This window comes from Hibiscus syriacus, unplaced genomic scaffold (assembly GCF_006381635.1).
Source record: "Hibiscus syriacus cultivar Baekdansim isolate YM2019G1 unplaced genomic scaffold, ASM638163v2 tig00112517_pilon, whole genome shotgun sequence".
NCBI lineage: Eukaryota > Viridiplantae > Streptophyta > Magnoliopsida > Malvales > Malvaceae > Hibiscus > Hibiscus syriacus.
In genome coordinates, this window is record NW_024063353.1 from 249,201 (window position 1) to 272,113 (window position 22,913).

General features: G+C 35.8%; 2 protein-coding genes and 1 pseudogene across 3 annotated transcripts; 1 reads left to right on the forward strand and 2 right to left on the reverse strand.

Annotated features, from left to right (window-relative positions):
- Window positions 1–7,339: 7,339 nt before the first annotated feature.
- Window positions 7,340–9,545, forward strand: LOC120181141 (annotated as a pseudogene).
- Window positions 9,546–10,002: 457 nt separating this feature from the next.
- Window positions 10,003–13,901, reverse strand: LOC120181205 (hypersensitive-induced response protein 1). Of its 2 annotated transcripts, none has more exons than XM_039186381.1 (6): window positions 13,797–13,901; window positions 12,835–13,026; window positions 12,419–12,539; window positions 11,091–11,182; window positions 10,908–11,004; window positions 10,003–10,688 (listed from the first exon to the last, which is right to left on the reverse strand). In XM_039186381.1, the coding sequence occupies exons 2-6, from the start codon at window positions 13,021–13,023 to the stop codon at window positions 10,330–10,332; spliced, it is 858 nt and encodes a 285-aa protein (XP_039042312.1). In that variant the 5' UTR covers window positions 13,024–13,026; window positions 13,797–13,901; the 3' UTR covers window positions 10,003–10,329. The 2 variants fall into 2 exon arrangements, with proteins under 2 accessions (XP_039042312.1, XP_039042313.1); XM_039186382.1 differs by lacking the exon at window positions 13,797–13,901 and adding an exon at window positions 13,131–13,276 and having other exon boundaries at window positions 12,835–13,029.
- Window positions 13,902–16,024: 2,123 nt separating this feature from the next.
- On the reverse strand, window positions 16,025–22,815 carry LOC120181135. Its single transcript, XM_039186333.1, has 11 exons — window positions 22,686–22,815; window positions 21,803–22,105; window positions 21,027–21,104; window positions 20,282–20,853; window positions 18,347–18,991; window positions 18,085–18,239; window positions 17,556–17,740; window positions 17,316–17,449; window positions 16,870–17,225; window positions 16,684–16,787; window positions 16,025–16,366 (listed from the first exon to the last, which is right to left on the reverse strand). The coding sequence occupies exons 2-11, from the start codon at window positions 22,080–22,082 to the stop codon at window positions 16,296–16,298; spliced, it is 2,580 nt and encodes an 859-aa protein (XP_039042264.1). The 5' UTR covers window positions 22,083–22,105; window positions 22,686–22,815; the 3' UTR covers window positions 16,025–16,295.
- Window positions 22,816–22,913: the final 98 nt, after the last annotated feature.

Sequence of the window (22,913 nt, forward strand, 5' to 3'; positions counted from 1 at the left end):
GTCACGCGTCACAAAGGCGCGCCTTAGCTATAATTACCCACCTACCCCGACGTTCCACACTTCAATCCCTCCCTATAAATATCTCAATCCTCAATCACTTTCATCACACTAAATTCTCTCAACTTCTCTCAATTTCTCTTATAATCTTTGTCTAAGGTGTATTTTATTATATTTTAAATATTTTATATTTAATTTATTTAAGTATTTAATTTATTTAATATTTTATTTAATTAATTTTTTTTACAGATATAAAATGGAAAACGGTCTACTTCGCTTGGATGAAAATCATATATCTCGACACTTTGCTGATACGGTAACATTTTAACGTTTTAATTTAATTAAAATTATTAGTAATAATTTGTTGATTTATTTAATGCATGATAATTAGATTAAGAATTAATTTTTGTAATTATTTAATTTTAGGAGAATGACCGTGTATTAGATCCTTTTATTAGGAATCTTAAGTTAGTGATACCTAGTCGTGTCTTGTCGTATTTAGTAGAGGCTGGATTCGGTTATATAGGTAGATATCAGGGTCACTGTAAGATAGAACCAGACCTTATTTCTGCCATAGTAGAGCGTTGGAGGCCGTAGACCCACACATTCCATCTTCCGTGCGGAGAGTGCACGATTACACTTGAGGATGTTGCTATGCATCTGGGGCTTCCGGTGGATGGAGATGTGATATCGGGGATCGCGTACGGTTCCTGGACTGCTTTGTGTCAGAATAATCTAGGACATGTCGGGGAAAGTTTTAACGGTGGTCGGATACCGTTAAATTGGCTAGACACCAATTTTCGGGAGTTGAACAAGGACGCCTCTGATGATGAAGTTAAAATGTATGCACGGGCATGCATACTGCAGCTGATAGGAGGGTTGCTGATGTCGGACAAATCACGCAACCAAGTTCACTGCATGTGGTTGAGACATCTTGTCGACTTTCGTCTGGCCGAATCATTCAGTTGGGGCTCGGCAGTTTTGGCTTTATTGTACAGGGAGATGTGTCGAGCCACTGACTACAAGAGAAATGCTATCGGCGGATGTCTCCTCCTGCTGCAGTCTTGGGCATGGTATCGATTGCCCTTTTTATGTCTCGTTGTCAAGAACACATTCGTATTTCCGCTACTCTTGAGGTAATTATAAAACTGATTTCGTATATTAATCATTTTATATAGCGTATAATAATTTTTTTCCTTGAATAGGTGGTCTACTGATAGGAAAAATCATCAGGAGCTACCTGATGATTTAGAGAAAATTAGGGTGCTAATCGATCATAAGACTGGCACACATGTATGAATTTTAATGTTTAAAAATTGATTTTAGATTATAGTTATATAAGTAGATTATTATTTTGATAAAAATTATATATATTTGTTTTAGTTTGAATGGGTGTCATATTCTAATGATAATGTGAGGACGGTGATCCCACCTGAGTTGAGGGGCCCATCAGATGTTTGGATGGCAATGATCCCTTTAATCTGTTATGCGACTGTTAAGTGGCATTCCACTGATCGCGTGCTCCAGCAATTTGGTTGTTTTCAACCAATTCCGGAAGCACCTCTCAATATGGATGAGTTGCATAGCACAGATAGACACGGCAAGACCGATACATATTGGCTGGTGAGGCATCATGAGTGGGTCGTATTGTGGGAGGATCGACATCGACGCCTTCCCCGTAGAGAGACCATTTATGTTGATTACTTAACGGTTGGTGATGATTATTATGAGTGGTTCAATAGAAACGAGAAACCGTTTTTGCTTCCCGATGATGCACGAGGGCGGACCTTTCCACGACGTCGATAGGGACGTTCACCGACACAACACCATCGTCCCCTGACTCGTGGACGGAGAGCAGGTGCTTCCGGTTTATCCTCAATTGCACCAGCATGAACTTCACAACACCCACCATCTACAGCGACTTACATACCGCAGTCATATGTTATACCGCCACCATTCCCTTACCCGATGCCGATGTCGCCACCATCACCTAGTTTTATGACACCGTCGCCGCCACCTTCACAGAGTTATATGACCCCTCATAGAGGCTATTATGGGTCTATGTTTGCATATTCGACTTAGGGTTCATATGCCTACATTTTGACAGGTTCAGCCTCATCACCCATGGCCGTAGCACAGACACCTCATGTACAATTTTCACACTCAGTGATGTCTAGGTTTTATGAGTTTTCTCAGTTTTCGCAGGCTGGTGGGATAGTCAGTCATACACCTCCAGAGTCCTTATTCTATGGAGGTACTTCATCGTCATCAGCTCCTCATCAACAAAATTTAGCTGCTCAGGATGACGACGACGAGGACGACGATGATGGTGATGATGATGACAGCGAGGAGTCACAAACAGTGATATGAAGAAATCCTCCTCGAAACCGACAGCCACCGCCCTGCGGAACACATTCGCGTCGCAGACATCGATAGATTTTTTTTATTATATTTGTATTTAGTACTTTTTATTGTAGTTGTTTATTGGAATTTTTTATTTTAATTTTTTTATTATTTATCATTTAATACTTACTTTAATTCGTTAATATAGTTGGATTTATTTTAATTTATTTTGTTAAATTTGTTGGACTTTTTGTTAATTTATTATAATTTGTTGTAATTTGTTTATCATTTACCATTTAATACTTATTGTATCGTTAATATCAGTTATTCGTTAATATAACGCCAACATCCAATCTCGTATAATTGTATCGTTTTTTAATCTTCATCAGTGGTTATCGAATAACATTAACTTGAAGTAAATACAAATTAAATTACAATAATTATTAATTGATAAACAACTACATCATTTCCTCATCAATTGTTACTTGATGACAACAGAAGTGGACATGTTTTTCTAGTGTGTATTGGGTTTCTACAATGCCCACATCTTCTGTCTTGTTTAGATCTTTCTCGAATATCCATATTGCAATGAATTCGATTGGATTTTGGACGACCACGCTCCCTCAAGAAACTCGAATTTGGTACAATCAGAAGCTAATCTTGAACCTCATCAGGGTATTTATCATTACCTATAGGGGGAACTCAAATTCGTATACCTTAAAAACTTCAGATAGTAGGTATATGTGATCCACAAAATGGTTATAGTCTTGACGTGTATGCGAGCAAGCTGCTATCATATGAGAGCATGGATATTTTAGAGCTTGAAAAAACCCGCAGTCGCACGTTCTATCCCTTAGATTTACTCTTAATGATACATTTTCAATCCCTTGAAGAGGTCGTGGTAACTCTATGACACGAAACATTTCATGCCTTCTAGAGAAGCTTGTTACAGACATCCCATTTGATGCAACAATTTTTTTCTGTAGATCTGCAACTAATCTAGGGTGATAGACATGACCTCCTTGCATCCAGGTTTGAGTTTGTCCCCCGAGCTTCGCAAAAGTGCCCAAACTAAAATATGTAGTCTTTACCAAAGCCGCTACAAGTAAGTGACGTGCACTCTTTAAGGTTGAATTGATTTTCTATGCCAAGTTGGTCGTCATATGTCTATATCGATATCCACCATCATATGCGTTCGTCCACATTTCTTTATCCATGAGGCTGATGTAATCGTATCCTTCCTCATTTTTTACCCGCAAATCTTGAAGCATTGATTCAAACGTTCGATAAAGTAGTTCGTAACCTGATCAAAAAATATATAACTTACTAACCTAATCAAAAGGATTGAAAGAAAACAAACTACATCAGTTTCACTTACCCATGCGTACAAGTAATTGACACTCATCATTCTTCTTGTATCTTCTATGGTAGTTCGCAGCAATGTGTCGGAGACAATATCTATGTTTGACAAAGGGTGGTTGCCACATTCGACCCAAAGACTCCATTGCTGCTTTGATCCCAGCTCCGCGATTTGAAATGACACAGATTTTTTCCCTCGTGATAACATGTGCACGTAAATTTCGGAGGAAAAAAGCCCAAGAATATGTATTTTCTCCTTCGATAAGAGCAAAAGCAACTGGAAGAATGTTGCGATCGACATCTTGGACAACTGTCAATAATAAAACTTGCTTGTATTTTCCATACAAGAAAGTCCCGTCGATATGGACCACATGCTTGCAGTATTTGACAGCATTAACGCACTGTGGGTAAGTCCAATAATAAAATTTGCTTGTATTTTCCATACAAGAAAGTCCCGTCGATTGAACATAATTACTGATATTATAATTTTTTATAGTCATCATCGCTTCTTCTTTGCTTGAAACTCTATGTCTAAATATAACTCATCATTATTTATTGATGAGTAATATCCATAGTCACCAAGATTAGGCATATCCGCAAATTCTGATGCATACATTACACCATAATCAGCTTCATACATGTATGCTAGAGGGTCAGTTTGTGCCACATTTGCTGGAACTTCATCCACATCATCATCATCATCGGAGTTGAATTGCGGTGATTCTGGGTGAATGAATAGTCCAGTCTCAGCACCATCCGCACCAGGCTCACGAAGCAGTTCTTCCTGGTGGAGATGATGGTTCCTCCATGCTCTCCATATTTAGGTTGAAGAACCTAGTAATTGCACGCCTTCCCCTTGAACTGGAAGACATATCGACATTCAGATCGAAAAAGCTCGCAGTCGAATGCCTGCCCCTAGAGCTTGAAGCCATCGTGTCAAATGGAAACTGAACAGATTGTTGCGTCGATGACATCTCCATATGAAGGTCAAAGGGATTTGCAGATGAATGTCTTCCCCTTGAACTGGACGCGATGTTGCCAAACGGATTGTTCGTCGACCCACCTCAATACATATCGTAAGGAGTTGCGGATGAATGTCTCCCCATTATGGCATTAAAATCATTACACATTACTATTGTCGGGCTGTCAACTTGATCAACTTATTCAGCCAGCCCATAGTGGGAGCTTAATGATTGACCTCGAACAACACACACTTAAATAAAATTTGCATACATCTCAATATCGACGTCTGAATAATTACTTTGAGCTTCAACCATCATTTCAACATCATCATTTTTCAAAAGTTCGAACGCTGTATAAGTTAATGGCAACAATGATGTTGGAAATCTGTACTGCAACGATGACATTCTTCTACTACTTCCAACATGAATCTTCCTCGAAATCTTCGTTATCAACTCCTCAAGAGTTATGTTTCTCTTCAATGATATTTTAACACGCTCATTTGATACGAAAACAATGTCGGTTTCATCTTCTCGAATTTCACCATCATAATAAACAATAGCTGAAAGTCGCGCCATTCTTTGAGTTTAAAAGTGCGACAATATTATATCTACAAAAAAACAACTGAAACAAAGTTGATTAAATAAATAATATATGAACAAAAATATAACACAATATAATTTTTACACATAAACGTAAATAATTTAAATAATATAATTTTATATTATTACTTGTACCGCAAAACTATTTCGACGTATGCTCCCACTTTCTAATTTTACAAACACATAAATTAATTGACAACAATTAGTATAATATTTTTTCAAATAATCATAATAAACAATAAATATGATAAAAATTATCACAAAATTACCTTATAACGAAAATCGCACGAACTTCTGAATCAAATATGAGAAGATTGTCTGATTGTTGTATGAATTTTTTCTAATCGAGAGGAGATGTGAGGAGTTACCGGGGGAAAGGGTATTTATAGCCGGGAAAAGCTACAAGACGCGGTACCTGCACCGCGCCTTACATAATTATATCATAAAGCTAAGACGCGGCCCCTGATCCGCGGCTAATATAATTGTGTTAAAGGTAAGGCGCGGTCCCTGCCCTGCGCTATACTCCAACGTGGCCTAAGGCGCGCCCCAGGGGCCGCGCTTTACACACGTGTATACCACGTCAGCATAAGGCGCGCTGCAGGGGACACGCCTTACCCCACGTGGCACCACATCAGCGTAAAGCATGCTGCAGGGGCACGCCTTTTTGCAAAGGGTGTTAGATCGAGAAATATAATATAAACAATGCCTGATCGGGAAAAAAAGTGGTGGACGGTGATATATCAGGAAAATCGCCTATCCTCTAATAGTGGGTGACAATGACAACATCAAGTGGGCATAGGATGGATGACAGCTTCACGTGGGCATGGGTGTAGTGCTATGGATGAGGACAAAATCTTGGGTCTACAGTATCTTGAGAGATTATAGGCTTCAGCCGTGCTTTATGGATTAGGAGCAGACTGTGATGTGGGCGGTGATGCATTGGAGAGGTAATTAGCTTCTTATTCGAATTCTTCAATTGCCTCTATGTGTACCTTGTAGGTTTTCCTACATTCTTTCAATGTATTTATTGAATTACCCAAAAATAAAGAATATTATTACGGTCATCTTTAAGTATATAAAAAATAATTATAATATTATTTTGGATCATATCGTATTTTTTTCACTCAACTCAACCTCAAAATTAAAGAAACTCGACCCAACTCAAACTTGTATTTTTAAAATTAAAAATTGATCCAATTGAATCAGATCAAAACTTTGTCAAATCCTAATAAAATTACTCTCACGTATAACATAGATCATTAGATGGGAAACCAAATTCAATGAATTAAATGTATATTAAAAAAATAGGATAAATTACACGTTTAGTACTTAAACTATATATTTTTTTGATCTATTTTAGTATTTAAATTTTTAAAATTTTCAAAAGTATACTTAAAGTTTAGTTTTTATTTTATTTTAGTATCCCTGTTCAAAATTTAACTTTAAATTTTAAATTTTTTGAAAGTTTAAGTACTAAAATAGACCAAAATTGACAGTTTAAGTACTAAACTCATTAAGTGTTTATCAGTGGGTTACTAAAATGAAACAAAAACTAAACATTATGTATGATTTTTAAAAAATTGAAAGTTTAGGTTAAAAAACAGACCCAAAATGATAGTTTAGGTATTAAATGCATAGTTTACCCTAAAAATAATTATTATCATGAAAATATCATTCAAATGGAGTAAAACTTGTAGATAAATTATTAATATATAACAATAATTTTAGATTAAATTACAAAATTGAAAATTTTAATTAATGTATTTCAGAAATAAATTTTAAAATTATAAATAACTTAAATTTTATGCAGTTATATTCGTAAAAATTAATTTTTCTATAAATAATTAAATATATTAATATAACATTATTTTAATATTATAAATGAAACGTGATATTATGTAGACGAATATGCCCAATCTAGATTCCTCGACGCCCGAGGCCTCAACAGCCATGGAGTTGACATCAACGGTCAAGAACAGCGAATATTTTTCTCCACGCAAGATCAACGTTCCATATTCACCAAATATTTATTAATTAGATTTTAATCCTTTTGTTTTTTGGCTTTGTTTTTCTTCCGTGTGTTTCGTAAACAACGAAGAGCCAGTCGCACAAAACCAGCTCTCGTTTCTGTCATTTTCCTCTCCATTTTCTCGGGAAAAAAACAAGAAGCATGGGAAAAGGCCCTGGTCTCTACACCGATATCGGCAAAAAGGCAAGAGGTGAAACTAAAGTTACTTGTTTCTTAGGCTGTCTTCAGTTTTTTTCCCATTTTCACTGGTTTTTTTAATTTAATTTAGATCTTCTTTACAAGGATTACCAGGCCGACCACAAGTTCACTGTCACTACTTACACTTCCAATGGAGTTGTGAGTTTCTCCTTTTAATTCTTGTTTTTGGATATTTAAACATTGATCCCCTTTCCAGCTGATTTAGTGAAGCATGCGCTATTATTTTGATTTATTTTCTTTGTATGAAACTATGAATGAACTCATATATTGGAACTTTGTTATTGTTGATCTCTCTTTCTTTTATCGATTATTAAGTCTATGACGTTTGCTGAAAAATATGTTTGCCAATTTCAGCATATTATTATTTTTTTTGGGGGGGGGGGGGTGGGGGGTTTCTAGTAATCTAGTTATGAAGATTAATATAATTTGTTTGCAGAAATATTTTTACCCTGCATAACATTGTGATTGAACTAGAGATTTTATATGAGACTTATATAATTGTTATCCTTGTTCTTCAATTTGATGGATATTCAGGCAATCACATCAACAGGAACTAAGAAAGATGAATTGCTGTTGGGTGATATAAGTACCGAGCTGAAGAACAAAATACATCACAACCAATGTGAAAGTTGACACCAATTCTAATGTAAGTTCTCATTTTTTCTCACAATTTGATAAGCTTTTAATTTTGAATGCCATATGCGTGTAATGGCAGAATTCCATCTCATTATGATGAATACAAAGTTATGGAATGTTTTTGTCTTGTACAGTTTTTACTCGTTCGTATTGGTGATTGGTGAATTTAACCCCTACCTAATCTTGATTTTTTTTTTAATTTTTTTTAGCTTTTCACCACTATTACTATTGATGAACCTGTGCCAGGTTTGAAGGCAATCTTTAGTTGCATTGTCCCTGATCAAAGGTCTGGCAAGGTAATGGAGACTTCCTTACTGTTGTACTTTATGTTCCTGATACCAACATTTTCAGCATCATGGTTTAGCGAATGTGTTGTAGCTTTGTTTTCCCCTTTCCTTCTGTAAACTTAATTGGCTTCACAAGTACATGACGAGGTTTTCATTGTCGTCGAAACAGGTGGAACTGCAATACCAACATGAATATGCTGCCATAAGCACTAGCATTGGATTGACTGCAAACCCCCTTGTTAACTTCTCTGGTGTGGTTGGAAACAACTGTCACTGTTGGGACTGATCTCTCATTTGATACTGCCAGTGGGAACTTAACAAAACTGAATTCTGTGTTGAATTTTACCCATTCCGACCTCATTGCTTCCTTGGCATTGTAAGTAGTTCTTTCAGCAGAGCTAGGGATAACCCTTTAGGTTTATATATATTCATGTGCACTCATATTTCTCTTATATGTAACTCCTATTGAATTTCTCTATGTGATCCTTGTCATTAATTACTTAAAACTGTTATTTCCGAAGCATGGAAGTTACCTTGAATTATCTGCCCGAGTGGATTCTATTATTTCTACTTCTTATGCTTCTGGTTTGATGAGGTATTTTTGTTGATTAACTACAGGAATGATAAAGGCGACACACTTAGTGCTTCCTACTACCACATAGTTAGCCCATTGACTAACACAGCAGTCGGGGCGGAGCTGACTCATAGCTTTTCAAGTAACGAGAACACTCTCACAATAGGTATGCAGCATGCTCTCGACCCGTTGACCACGGTGAAGGCTCGTGTGAATAACTTTGGCAGATCAAGTGCTCTGATCCAGCATGAATGGCGCCCGAAATCGCTCATCACAATATCTGGAGAGGTGGACACCACAGCAATTGAAAAGAGTGCTAAAGTTGGATTGGCCTTGGCACTCAAGCCCTAGGCAAAGGCAAAGGCAAAGCTATTATTGTTGTGTCAGTGTACGGCAGGCAGGCCTCGATTTTGATTGGTTGGGAGTTGGACAAAAAGTACCTCCATGGGTAAATAATAATTGTGATCGGCAAACTGAAATTAGTGATTCGTTTTGTTGAACAAGTTTTGTGTTGTCCATTCATCTGTGAAATCAATTGTTGCTTAAATTTGATTAGTTCACTTGTGAACTCATTTCAGTAACTAATTGTGCAGGCAGGCAAGGGATTAGTCATTAATCCGTTTCATTGCTTGATTTCAATGAAACCCTTTTTTTTTAAACATGTTGATTTGTTTTACCCAATCAAAATAAATTGGGTAAAATAAATCAGAGGTAACTCAACTATCTTACAATGACCATTTTAGTCACTAAATTTTCAAAGATAAAATAATTATTTTAAATTATCACTGAATATATTCACTGTGATGTTATTAAATTATATAAAATTGATAAATTTATGATCGTTTTAAACTATTTTAATAAAATTTACTTATTGTTCAATTTTATTAATGGTCATTTTTCAACTCTACAAGTTCAATAGTCAAAATATTCATTTGATCATAGTTCAGTGACCTTTGATATACTTCGACATTTTTGGGTCAGTCCATGCACACATGTATATTGAGACACATCTTTAGGTAAAACACCATAAAAACCTTTACACATATATTCATAAACTGAAGCAATGTTAGGTACAAATTCATAAAACTGCAATACCCGAATCATACACAACCATATATGCTAATGCTACAACCACTCTGCTTGTACAAAGAAAATAACTCCAATGGATTTATATAGGACACACAAACCTTAAACCTAAACCTTTTAAGACAGATAACCGTTCGGCCAAACTTCGATCACCACTCATCAAGGACAACGACCACTTGCCCAAATGTCGTTATTAAGTAGAATGATTAAAAGACACTCTGCTGGGTAGCCCAAACTGCTATGCAATACTCAAGGTATTCAGTTGCTCTGGCCAGCCTGAAGAAGGCCATCCCTGATTTGAGAAGCGACGTCTCTAACAGCACCTGGCCCGTGTGGGATGAAAACGGAGTTGGATTTTGACGACGCTCCAATCTCCTTCATTGTATCGAAGTATTGTGTCACAAGAACCATGTCCATGACATCCTTCGATGTTGTCCCAGGAACATTCACGGAGAAGGCCAAGACACTGTCCCTAAGTCCATCTACGATAGCCTGTCGCTGTCGAGCTACACCAAGCCCGGCCAGATATTTTGACTCTGCATCTCCTTCTGCTCGCTTGATCTGCAGTATCTTCTCTGCTTCAGCCTTCTCGTTCGCAGCCACCCTCATTCTAGCAGCTATTTATAACAAGACAACGTAGTATATCAGACCTATTTACAATATCTCTGTTAGACAAGCTAAATTTCGGGGCATATATAGTTATTTCTAATGATTTTCAGGCTAGCTAGGACACCAAACATTAGTAGACAAGGTACACTTTCGATAAATTAAGGAAAACAGAGCAAACAAAACGGTGAAATAAATACATATTATTCACAAAGCTGCATGTATCGTACCTGCATTTATCTCATTCATTGCCCTCTTCACATGCTCATCTGGTTCGATATCCACAATAAGAGTCTGAACAATCTCATAGCCATAATGTGACATTGCCTGAAGATTCAAAACAATGGGTAAGTTTCAGCTTGCACAAACTTGATTAATCCAAACCTAAAAACTACAAGTAGGCAGAGCGATACCTTTTCAAGTTCCTCTTCCACAGCTCTCGCTATATCATTTTTCTGTTCAAATACTGCATCCAGCTCCAGCTTAGGAACACTTGCCCTAATAACTAAAAGTATCGTAAACTTCATTAGTTTGCAGAACAGTGATCTACAACCATGTTGACTTAATTACGATGAAGTATGAGATGACATGATCAAACAAAAAGACATTGCTAAAGGTTCAGAGGACATGATGATTCTTCATAATATTCAAAATCCTCAAGACTGAAAACTGCGACCACACTACATATCAAAGATTCACATCCTCTCCACAAGATGAGGATAAAATGAAACCTAGATTAGTCATGAAACAGTAAAAGAGAATGATCATTTAAAAATTTCAAAAAGAAAATTGTATGGAAATCCTTGTTGAAACATTTCATAAGATGCAATATGGCAACTGAATTCCTAGTAATCATCCACTGATACTAATACAAGAATGTGACCTAAGCAGTGCAGGAAAATCCCAAAGCCAATCATGGTTCCGTAGACTATGGATGATGGATGATAATGGAGGCAAAAATGGTTCTGTAGAAGTGTAGATAATGGAGGATGAATGATGATGAAGTTTGTGGTAAGGCTGTTTAGATAGTCAAAATCCATGAAACAAAATCATAATTCGTACATATCCTGAACATAAGCTACTTTAATATAGAATAATACAATAATAGTGGGAAATAAAATATGTCACACATAAGACGTCATTAGCATTTTTATTCTTTGAAGTTTGGAAAGATTTATTAGTTTAGTTCAATTGCAAATTTTCAAAAGGTAAAGCCTGTAGAAGCAAACCAGATAAGTATTTAATACCCATACCAGATAATGGAGTATGAAAGATGATGAAGATAGTGGTAAGGCTGTTTAGATATTCAAAACCCGTGAAACAAAGTCATAATTTGTACATATCCTAAACATAAGCTACTTTAATATAAAACCATATGATAATAGTGGGAAATAAAACATGTCAAACAGAGGGCGTCATGAGCATTTTTTTTGTTCTTTGAAAGTTAGGAGAGATTTATTAGTTTAGTTCAGTTGCAAACTTTCAGTAGGAAAAGCCTGTAGAAGCACACCAGATAGGTATTTAATACCCACACCCCATATTTCAAACCAACACCCAAATGTGCAAACAAAACAAAATAGCATCCCGCACCCCAACAAAGCCACTTAACTTAGCCCAACATTTCCTTTGCAACAAGTGTTGATAAACTTACATAAGCACATAGCACATACTTGACATTCTAGAAGATAAGCAGAGCGGCTATCAATCAAGTTTTTACACAATTTAAGGAAAGTATACATACCATCAAATACATATGATTGGATTTGGGCGCTGGTATTGCTGAGCTTATAGAAAGCATCTTGTGCCTTTTCAGATAAGGCTCGGTATTGGATTGAAGCAACAATGTTAACAAACACGTTATCCTACTGACATAGTAAAATATCAGAATCAGCTAGAAAAAGAAAATGATGGGACTAAACCAAGATGCCCATGCTTTGAACTTAAATGCACACAACCAGCATCAACATATATGATTCAGTGGTCTGAATTCCAGTATCAAATTCAAACTTCCATTACTAAAGACTTATCACAATTTTCCCATCATGAGACATCCAACATGAAAAACTGAGTTCTCATCTCAAAATAACATCTCTTGGAGTTTGATTTCACTTAAATAAAAATTGAACTTGTTATGCATATATCAATCACGCAACAAACCTTCGTTTTTGTTTCACATTTAACATCCAATTGCTGGACACGCAAGGAGAGAATACCGGCTGCTTGCTTCCCAAAACACCAAGGCAGACAGTGACAACCAGGCTCAAGCACATCATTAAACTTCCCAAAGGTTTCGGTTATAGCTACAGTCGATTGATCCACTTGAATGCACCCAAGAACTTGCCCCATTTTCTGATCAGAACAAAAATTCCAATATCAATATGCAAAACACACCTTCAATCAATAGATTAAATTAACATCCAAATATGAACACAAAAAATGTTCTTTCACGCCCAGTTCGTGGAAAACTGAACAACAGATTCCAATAAGTCCTTTACTCCTTTAAATGAAGCAACAAAAACATGATACAAGAAAAACTAGCATATAACATCCAACATAATAAACAAACAAATAAATAAAACCAATGTTAAAAGAAGACAATTGTTACAAGTTATAGTCGAGGTTTTCAGAATATAAACAACACCAATACATCCAAAAGATAAGTACAAAAAAGAAAAGAAATTTATACATTGATCCTGACGCCTATTAAGAATTGATAACAACAATTATAAAGCAAATACAATCCAGCACTTTCATTGAACTAATCAATTTGAATATTACTAAAATTTGAAGATACAGACAAACTACCAACATATATATATATATATATATAACCGTCAGCCATAGTTGTGTTGCTTAGAACACAGAAAACAAAGAAACCGAGTGAACTCGAAAAAGGAAGTGCAGAATTCACACGGAATAATGAGATTTTAAGCCCTAATTTCCGCCACAGTTCCGTGAATTTGTGCAAGCAAAGCAAAGAAACGAAGCAAGCGAAATCACAGAGGAAATCAAAAGCGAGAAAACAAGAATTGCATCTATCACTACAAGAATTACATTAACAAGAAAAAAAAAAGAAAACAGCAAAATTAAGAATAAACAAGAGAGTTTCGTTGACATACCAAAAAAGAAATCGAAGATTGAGAGAGAAGGAATTGAAGAGTACCAAAGATTGGATAAAACAACGTGTGCTGTTGTTTTGCTGGCAAAAGATATTATATTTATAGTGTAAATTAAAGTAATCAAGATTTTTAAGGAATTTCCAAGAAGTGACGACGACGTATAAGGAGGAGAATACGAGAGGAAACTATAGGGAGGAGGCGTAAAGTTTATGGATTCTTTACTCGTTTTTGTGTGTCCGTTTCATCTTTCATATACACAAATTATTTTGGGTAAATTACATCGAAGATCACTAAATCATATTTAAATGACAATTTAGATATTAATTTTTCCAAAATTAAAAAAATGCCATTAGGATTATCAAATGGTAATAAAATGATTATTAAATTTTATTTAACTATTATAAAAATTATTAAATTTATTAAATATTTATAATTATTATAATATTATAGTAATTTTTAATAAAAGTTAATAATTTTAATAATTATTTTATAATTTTTATAGAAGCCATAAATATCTAGAATTACAATGGAGATTTACCAGCATAATTGTAAATTAAGCACCTAAATAGGATATTTTCCTAAAATCATTCACACAAAACTAGTAACTTAAGATCGCATAAGAACCGTTCAAGGAAAGATTAAAAAATCAACCAAAACTCGAACAATGATAGATACAAACATATATGATCGCATCGGCAAATGAATTGCAAAAGGGTATCAAACTATTGAAAGACCACAAAAAAAAAGTACAAATCAGAGTCGAGCGACGTGAAAAAACTATCCAAGAACGCAAATTAAGTATCTAAATCTAATCCGATGGTCCAAAGTAGGGAAGATCAACATGATAACAGATAAAAATTATCTTGATCAGTCGTGACGATGCAATATAAAAAGTAATATAAATAAAAATAATAATGACGATCGACATCCAACATAAAAAAATGAGTACCGCTATCGATCAACAAAGATAATTATATCAACATAGTTTAACTTTAATATTATATATATATATACATGTAAGGGATATTTCTTGATGTTGTCATACGGTTATAGTCAAAGGAGATATATTGATCGCAAATAAATAATTCATAAATTTATTAAATACTTCAAATTTGAATTCTAATAAATTTTTGGAAATAATTATTTTCTCTGTATTTTAGTTAGCATTTCCTCTTATAAGAATTGGACCCTGTCATTGTTTATTTAATCGTTGAATTGTATTAATTTTATTTTCTTTAAGATAACATTTGTTTAAAACTCGAGTTTTTTTAAACCACATGATTTGTGGATAGTGGCATAACCATATAAAACCAAAAAACATCCTAATCATATCGTAATGTAATAAATGTCAGTATTGACTTCAGAACCCGATTAGTGCAGACGACTTTTCTCATAATCACAGAATTGGAGTTCAGTTCATAATTGGATGATTGTTTGTTTGTCGTTGTAATCGACTTTTCTCATTGCCCAATCTCCAAGCAATGCAGTTTTGTTCACATTCATATGGATTCTGGCTTTGAACAATGATCAGGTTTTCACACCTACCAAATTCCCATTTCATTTAAGATCATCTATCGGTGCCTTAGTTACTTGTCTTTGTTCATCAATTTACCTATGATGTGATATTTATTTTAGTATTTTACATATGGGTATATAAACGATCTCTTGACTATAGGATATTGTTTTATTAAGTCACTTGATTTATTAAAGTTATAAAATGATCCTATGATTATATGAAATTATTTTATTAAGTCTATTGAGTATTAAAAGTTACAAAAAAGTTCACCTGACTCTTCATTATGTTCCGAACTTATCATTTTTTGTTAAAATTTTGACTACAATCTAAGTTGTATGTTAACATGTTAACTAAGATATGATAAAATTTGATCTCATAATCTCAAATAACTATCATATCTTAGTGAGCATGTTAACGTCCAACTCAGATGACCGTTGATTTTTTAATAGAAAATGACGAGTTTGGAACATAATGAATGGTCGAATGACCGTTTTGTAACTTTTAATAGTCGATGACCCAACAAAACAACTCCCTATAGTCGAGACTCGAGAGACCATTTCATAACTTTTAATAATCAAGGAGCTCGATAAAATAATGCCCTATAGTCGAAGGACCATTTGTGTACTTTATCCTTTACGTATTCATTTTAAGCAATCTTCAAAGCTTAATATATGAATTCTTTAATACAATAGATCGTATCATTGCACCTATCTCTAGATACAAAGAAAGTTTCTTTCCTGTCAAAGGGGGTAAAAAAAAAGGTCATTCTCTAGATACAATATAAGGAATCATTTTGCGGTTGTATTTTTCTGACTAGTTCGCTTGCTGCTCAACGAGGGAAGATATCCATCTCGGTTCCAAAGATTGTGCACACTATGGCAGTAAAAGCTGAATACAGGGTAACAAAATGAATTACGCTTTGAAATCCTTGATGGTTAAACATGAAATGAAAGTAAAATAAGAAACACGATTTGCAATCCATCTTAAATAATCCGCGTGGAGATGCTAGTAGTCGCATTTATCATCGGTGAGTGCTCCGGGATATACGTGCGACCTGTTGCATCATAAAATGATTCACCATGAAAGATAAAACATGAACATTTGACGTTATCCGGTAAGATAGTGTAACGCTTTACGGAATGAAGAAACTAGAATGAGATGAACACAATCTGCGAAATGTGCTCAAGGAAATGTAAACATAAAATGTAAAACTAACTTATGGTTGAAGAGAGACTACTTGATATTCGATCGAGAACAGGCAAGCTTAGTGCTAAATAATTGATCCCATAACAGATATATTCTAACATTTTTTATCTTGTCATTTTTAAGGAAGATCATAAAAAAAAAAAAAAAAAAAACCCAGATGGATACCTTTCTCCTTGACATCAATCCGTAAACTGTCCAGTGTTATTATGCCTTCAGTCAACGGAAGTAGCTCCATCTTAATGGTAGCCGTAGATTGAGCAGGAACACGTCTGAAGCAATCGATTGATTTGTTATCATTTGTGTATTCGAAGTGTGAAATAATATTAGAAAAAGGTGGTAACGATACATTACCCTAGTGGTACTCTACTCTGCAGCCAGACATGAGTACATTCCAAACCAGAAGTTGGAATGAAATTAGTTATTGGAGGCAACTGCTCATCAAAAGAAATAGACCTAGTCCTAGCATCACCATTCTGTTTCTGACTCTCTGATACAGCGGGCATTGAGCCAAGTCTCTGCATTGCACTAGCATGCCTCTCTCTACTTGCTTTCCCGGCAAAGGCAGAAAAACCAAGAAATGGGCTCCTTGGCGTTGTTGGATAAGAATTCAAGGATAACACAGATGGGGGTGAGTTAAAGGAGGCTGGAGCAAGAACGGCCATAGTTAGATCCTCGGGTGTCAAATTTGAAGCCTTAAGAGTTAAAACCTGACAATCACACAAGCAGAATGTTCTCACAGATTAATATGTACGAAGTGTGTGAGGACGAAAGAGGGTGGGAATCAGATAGAATAAAACCTGAACGGGAAGCTGGGAGGATCTTTCACTTGATCCAGAATATTGTCCTGACATTTCGCTTGTGACAGAGATCATAAGATCCCTTGAAATACGTGGTCTCCAATTAGTTGGTTGCTTTAAAAACAACCTTGACTCTATTTAACATGAAAAAAAAAAAACGATACTCTAATAGTTAGAAAATGTAATTAATGCAAAGCTTTCCAGATGATGTTGTGAACTCAAAGAAAAGGACACGCATACCACTGTAGTTGCAATGACATGCTACCATAATTGCATACTGGTTACCAATCAAAGAACTCCCCTTTTTGTTGAATGTCTTCAAAAGGGATTTCCAACTGGTTGCCTTGGACTCTTCTCCATAAGTTTTGATGTTCTTCCACATAGAAGAAGCTGGTTTTAAAATAAAAGAATGCTCTTCACCCCTCCTGCAACAGAAACTATCGATAAGCTCATGGGAAGGGACAGCCCTTCCCACTTAGACACCCATGAGACGGTAGAAACAATTTTTCTAAACCTTGATTCTGAACACACACAAGAAGTAGATAACTGCCATATGTTGTGAATTTACTATTTAATATTTTGCAACAATTTCTTGTTGCTCATAATATCAGCACATTATGCCATCTATTTTAAGAAAGAATGACTAAATACAGCAACAAAATATGGATATATTTTGCATTTTGGGGGTACACCTTAATCATCAAGCTAAACTGCAAAATGTCAAAGAACAGTTTGAAAAGTAAATTAAGGTATCTAGAGTGAAAACAACCTGAGAGGTAGATTTGGCAAACTATGATCGTTTCCAGCTTCAATACATGCAATTGGTAAGGAAGCAGGTGGTCCAACTTTTGAAGACTCTTCTAAAACAATTGTTATAGCATCTACGTATACAACAATTTCTGGTATATGTGCTGGAGAAACATTCTGCAAAATAACATCACAAGTGAATAAAAGAACCTATTGACCATGTCCACAGAGAGTGGAGGATCAGAGTTCATGATATACCAGGTATAGTAAGCATTAGGGTTTACCTTTATCTGAACGCAAAGAAGGTCATCTGTATTGCAGTTGGCAACATAAGAACGGATCTCAACAGGTTGAATTATTTCAAGTTTCTTACTCCATCTTCTTCCCGGGATATGGATCCCCCGTAACCCACAACTAACAGAAAATCTTTCCCGCTCTAGTGACACACCCCGGAAAGATAAAAGCTCTTCAACCCCTGTTCTTTGACTCTTCAAAATCTTTTGAGAAGAGTAACGATCCACCTCATCAAGGTCAAATGATGATTTAGAACTTTGGGCTTTAATAGGTCCCCGAGGAAGAGTAACACTTTGAGGAAGTGATGACATGGAGTAACTTCTTAAATTACTAAAAGAAAAGAGCTGAGAACCAGAGGAGGCAGAATGGCTAGACCTATGAGATGGGCTACCCATTCCAGAAGCAGAAGCAGAAGCAGAAGAAGAACCTAAAGGAGAAGATAAAGCACGAGGCGAAGGAAGTGTGTTATCTACAGGAAGCAACCATTTCAACAGTTCTCCACATGGGTCTTGATTTGCATAGACTAAGTTTTCCCGATTCTCAGACAGGTTTCTTTCCTGAAATTTCTCAAATTGAAGAATTTCAATGACAGGGTCTCTGAGAAAACCAATGCCAACATTTACTTGTAAAAGTACCTGCATCCTTCCAAACAGAGAAATAGAATGAGAATCATTAGCCTGAATCGACAAGTCACCTAGCGCAAGGAAAAGAGTTAATTCAATATGCCAATTAGAACCTTCCCAAAAGAATGCCAACTAGAACAATTGATCATGAAACAAAACGCATCCAAGAGCTTCTGCAATTGATTGCAGAAGCAGAGCAAGATAATTGTTAATTGAAAGAAATTTAAAAAACTGAATAAATTTCCTCTAGTACATTTTTTTTTTGGGGGGGGGGGGGCTAGGAAGATGAACATGCCAGCAGTCAGCTTGTAAAAGGTAGCATACTGAAAGTATGATTCAATCAAATTCAGTTTACATGACTAGCAATGCCGAGTAGGTTGGCTAGAAGGAGCCCTCGCGAGCAAGCCTCCGAATGACAAGGTAGAAATATCCTACCTGTAATTACTTTTTAAGTTTCTCACAATAGCATTGATCCAATAACTCAAACCTGTGACTACAGGTAATGTCAGCAAATCTGGATATCAAGCAGCAAGGTCTCAAGGAGCCCTCGCGAGCAAGCCTCCGAATGACAAGGTAGAAATATCCTACCTGTAATTACTTTTTATGTTTCTCACAATAGCATTGATCCAATAACTCAAACCTGTGACTACAGGTAATGTCAGCAAATCTGGATATCAAGCAGCAAGGTCTCACACTCTCATTAGCAAAGATCTATTGAAGAGGAGTTTAGGAGATCCACATGACATAACCAATAGTGCTCCCCATCTTGTCATCATTATGGCTAATCTCAACAGCTCAGCTAAAAAATCCCTCTATTCTCCTCCCTTTTCCTTTTCCAATAGGAAATTCAACTGACTGTAGCACTGTAATTAAAAGATTTCTTGTCAGAAAAGGGAGACAGATTTCGGGATAGGAAGGTAGATTCTTTACAGTTTTTGACAGTGGTGGATTGGAAACTGCATTAGCCTCTAATTGGAGGCAAGACAGAAAGGATGGTTCAAGAAAGAGGCAGAGACGGTTGCAGAGAGTGCATTACTTTTATGTGTCATCCCTAGGCAAATCTGGGTTTTAAGCACACCGCAGTTACGGCACCCGGCTGAATGTTTACCAGGTTGACAATAACACACATCCAACATGGTCAGACAGAACTATCATGCAGAGTTTACAATAGCATTGCATGCAAAACAGACAACTTATTACTATCAGCTAAACAAATTAAGTACAAATGCCTCCCGCATTTCCAAAGTCAAAGTAAACAGTAAAACAATATCATTAACAACATAGTTCTTCAGTGGTGCTTACCACTATATCTCCATTGGAAAGAGAGCAACACTTGACAGTACCTCTAGTTGCTCCACCAGAAACATTGGCATCAAAGTTTCCTCTATCAATAACAGCAGTCAGACTAGATATGTTCTTGGCAGTGGTTTCGGCTTCATTTTGAGCAGACCATTGACTATCTATTTCAGATGAATCAGAAGCTGTCTGAGGAGCACTTTTTTTCGACCACAGAGGTTCACCCCTCTCTGCAATCCTAACAAAGAAATGAGAGTTATTAAACCTTTTTAATAGTGTTTCAGTTCGTCTTTTATGCTCTTCCATTCTAAGAAATGATTCACTATCATGGACATCTTTTGCAGGATTAATCTTCTCTTTCTCCAATTTCTCATCATTCAGATCCATTACAGCACCACCATGATTCACTTCCTCTCCTCCAGCCACTGAATTTGTCTTACCCTCCGTGTTTAAATTTTGTTTCTTAGCGTATTTGCGCATGCCACTTTTACACATCACTGCAGCAACTTTAAAAGGGGTAATAATTTCTGTTTCCTGATTAGATGCTGATAAGCATGCTAGAACATGAACTTGTTCACCTGGAGAAGAAAACAGGAAAGATTTCAAGTTTCAAACAGAATATCTCCCGAGTGAATGCAAATAAAAAACATAATAAATCTTTAAAGAAATAAGAGGCTGAAAAGAAAATTAGTACCAGGAAAAACAAAAGAACGATCCAGGGGAAATAAGAGGCTGAAAAGAAAATTAGTACCAGGAAAAACAAAAGAACGATCCAGGGAACGTAATAAGCGTACGTCTGGTGCATGATTCCATTCTTCGGGGAGAGCCTCTAGACAGGCATATCAAGATTAGCATATAACTAAGAAATACCAAATACTTGCATATTAACTCAGGAAGCAGATCAAGAACAAAAACCGATAAAAACTTCAGGGAGATAGAAAATATCAGGAAATTACAATCAAGTAGAAATGTTCTCAAAATGATTCCATCAACATGGTAAACCTTAAGAATCTAACAAGCCATCACACGCACAATTCTATGTCATACCAATGACACTATAGTTAAAATTACAACCTATCAAAATATATCTATTAACCAACCAGATGTTCATAAACACTTCTTCTACTATCAAAATTTGGTACATTTAACTTTCATATTTCAGTAATTACTGCATTCTCAGTCTAATTTCCAGACGTCATAAATGAGCAATTGAAACAAATATCAAGCTGTTGGCTTTCTACGCAACCTCAAATATCTGTGATTCGGATGTTAAAATCAGATTGACTCGATGCACACCATGGTGTCATACACTTGATGCCAAGCTCTCTATGTCAAAACAAATCACTATTTTACAAAATTATCTTTTTTTTAAAGGAAAAAGGAGAGGAGAAAAAGGAACGAAAATGAGTGAAATCCAATCAATAAAAACATAAGTAGAGATGAGAAATACTACCAAAAATCAAGAATTACCAAACAAAAATGTGCGATTTAGTTGGCTTTAGTGGATAATTTGTTCTTTGTACTTACTATGTGGAATAATGATCCATCCATCCTCCTCAGTAACATCAGTGTGGCTCGGGATAACAGAAGCATTCTTATCACTAGCAACATCAGAATTCTTGCCTAAAAATCCATTGCCTTGTCCATGATTTTCAACCGTGGGATACTCAGGAAATGGATCTTCTACTATAAGCCTTTCCAAACTTTTCACAGACTTGGGAACATAAGATGACTCAAGCATATCCACTTGTACTGGAGGTGGTTCAGCTGTTCCCTGTTGATTGGGCCGTGGCAGAAGAAAGTTCATTGTTTCCACCAAAATCAGCTTCTGCAACGATAATTTACAACTCAAGTACTCGATAAACAAGTTCTACTATAAAAACAAGAATGCCATCATACCATGAACAACCAATGGCTGTTTCTCTCTCAAAATCAATCAAGTTTCTTACTCGGCTCCAGTCTCTCAAGCAAAAGTGAAATTTAAATACAACCAAACCAAATGAACAGAACAATTCTTCCTACAATAAGCTAAACTAGGCCAATTTTCATTCACCGAAAAATCCTTGCCCTTTAAGTCTTCAAATTATCTTGGATTTTAACTTTTTTATGTTTACAATAAATTTCAAGCAAAATATATAAAAATAACAATTCTAGCTAAGTGAAATCACAGAAGTAAAATCTAGTAAACTGGATAAAACTGTGAACTCTTACGATTCCTGATCGGAAACTGGATTAAGACATCAAGTAAAATCACTAATATTTACAACCAGGCAAATCTAAAGGTAAATAATTCAGAAAAAAAACGAAAAATGAAATCCAATAACAAAAATGCGATCGAACGATTTGCATATGATTAGAAATAGAAAATGAATGAGATAACAGGAAATGGAATATCGTGAAGCGATTACCCGATCGGAGATCAAATGCTGATGAGTTTTCCTTGTTCAGTCTTGTTAACTGCTTGGTGCCTGGGAAAAGGGAGATCTCATTTCCTGACGGGACATTTTAACCGCACTAAATTCGGTTGTTCGATTGATTTGAGTTTACGTTTAAATCTGCTTCTGCTCTACCCCATTCCCTGTAAGCCTTGAGCCCATTCCAGTAAAACTATCGCATTTATAGCCCAACCTTTGTAATT

Bases quoted from the DNA above. Each gene is read 5' to 3' on its own strand.
- LOC120181205 (XM_039186381.1), bottom strand. From the start codon at position 13,023: ATGGGGCAAGTTCTTGGGTGCATTCAAGTGGATCAATCGACTGTAGCT. The intron at 12,540-12,834 runs GTTTGTTGCGTG...CTATGTCAGTAG, and splicing joins AATGTGAAACAAAAACGAAG to GATAACGTGTTTGTTAACAT. The intron at 10,689-10,907 runs GTACGATACATG...TGTTATAAATAG, and splicing joins AATGAATGAGATAAATGCAG to CTGCTAGAATGAGGGTGGCT.
- LOC120181135 (XM_039186333.1), bottom strand. From the start codon at position 22,082: ATGAACTTTCTTCTGCCACGGCCCAATCAACAGGGAACAGCTGAACCA. The intron at 20,854-21,026 runs GTACTAATTTTC...TTTCTTCTCCAG, and splicing joins TCGTTCTTTTGTTTTTCCTG to GTGAACAAGTTCATGTTCTA. The intron at 18,240-18,346 runs GTAAACCCTAAT...GTTATTTTGCAG, and splicing joins TTCTTTGCGTTCAGATAAAG to AATGTTTCTCCAGCACATAT.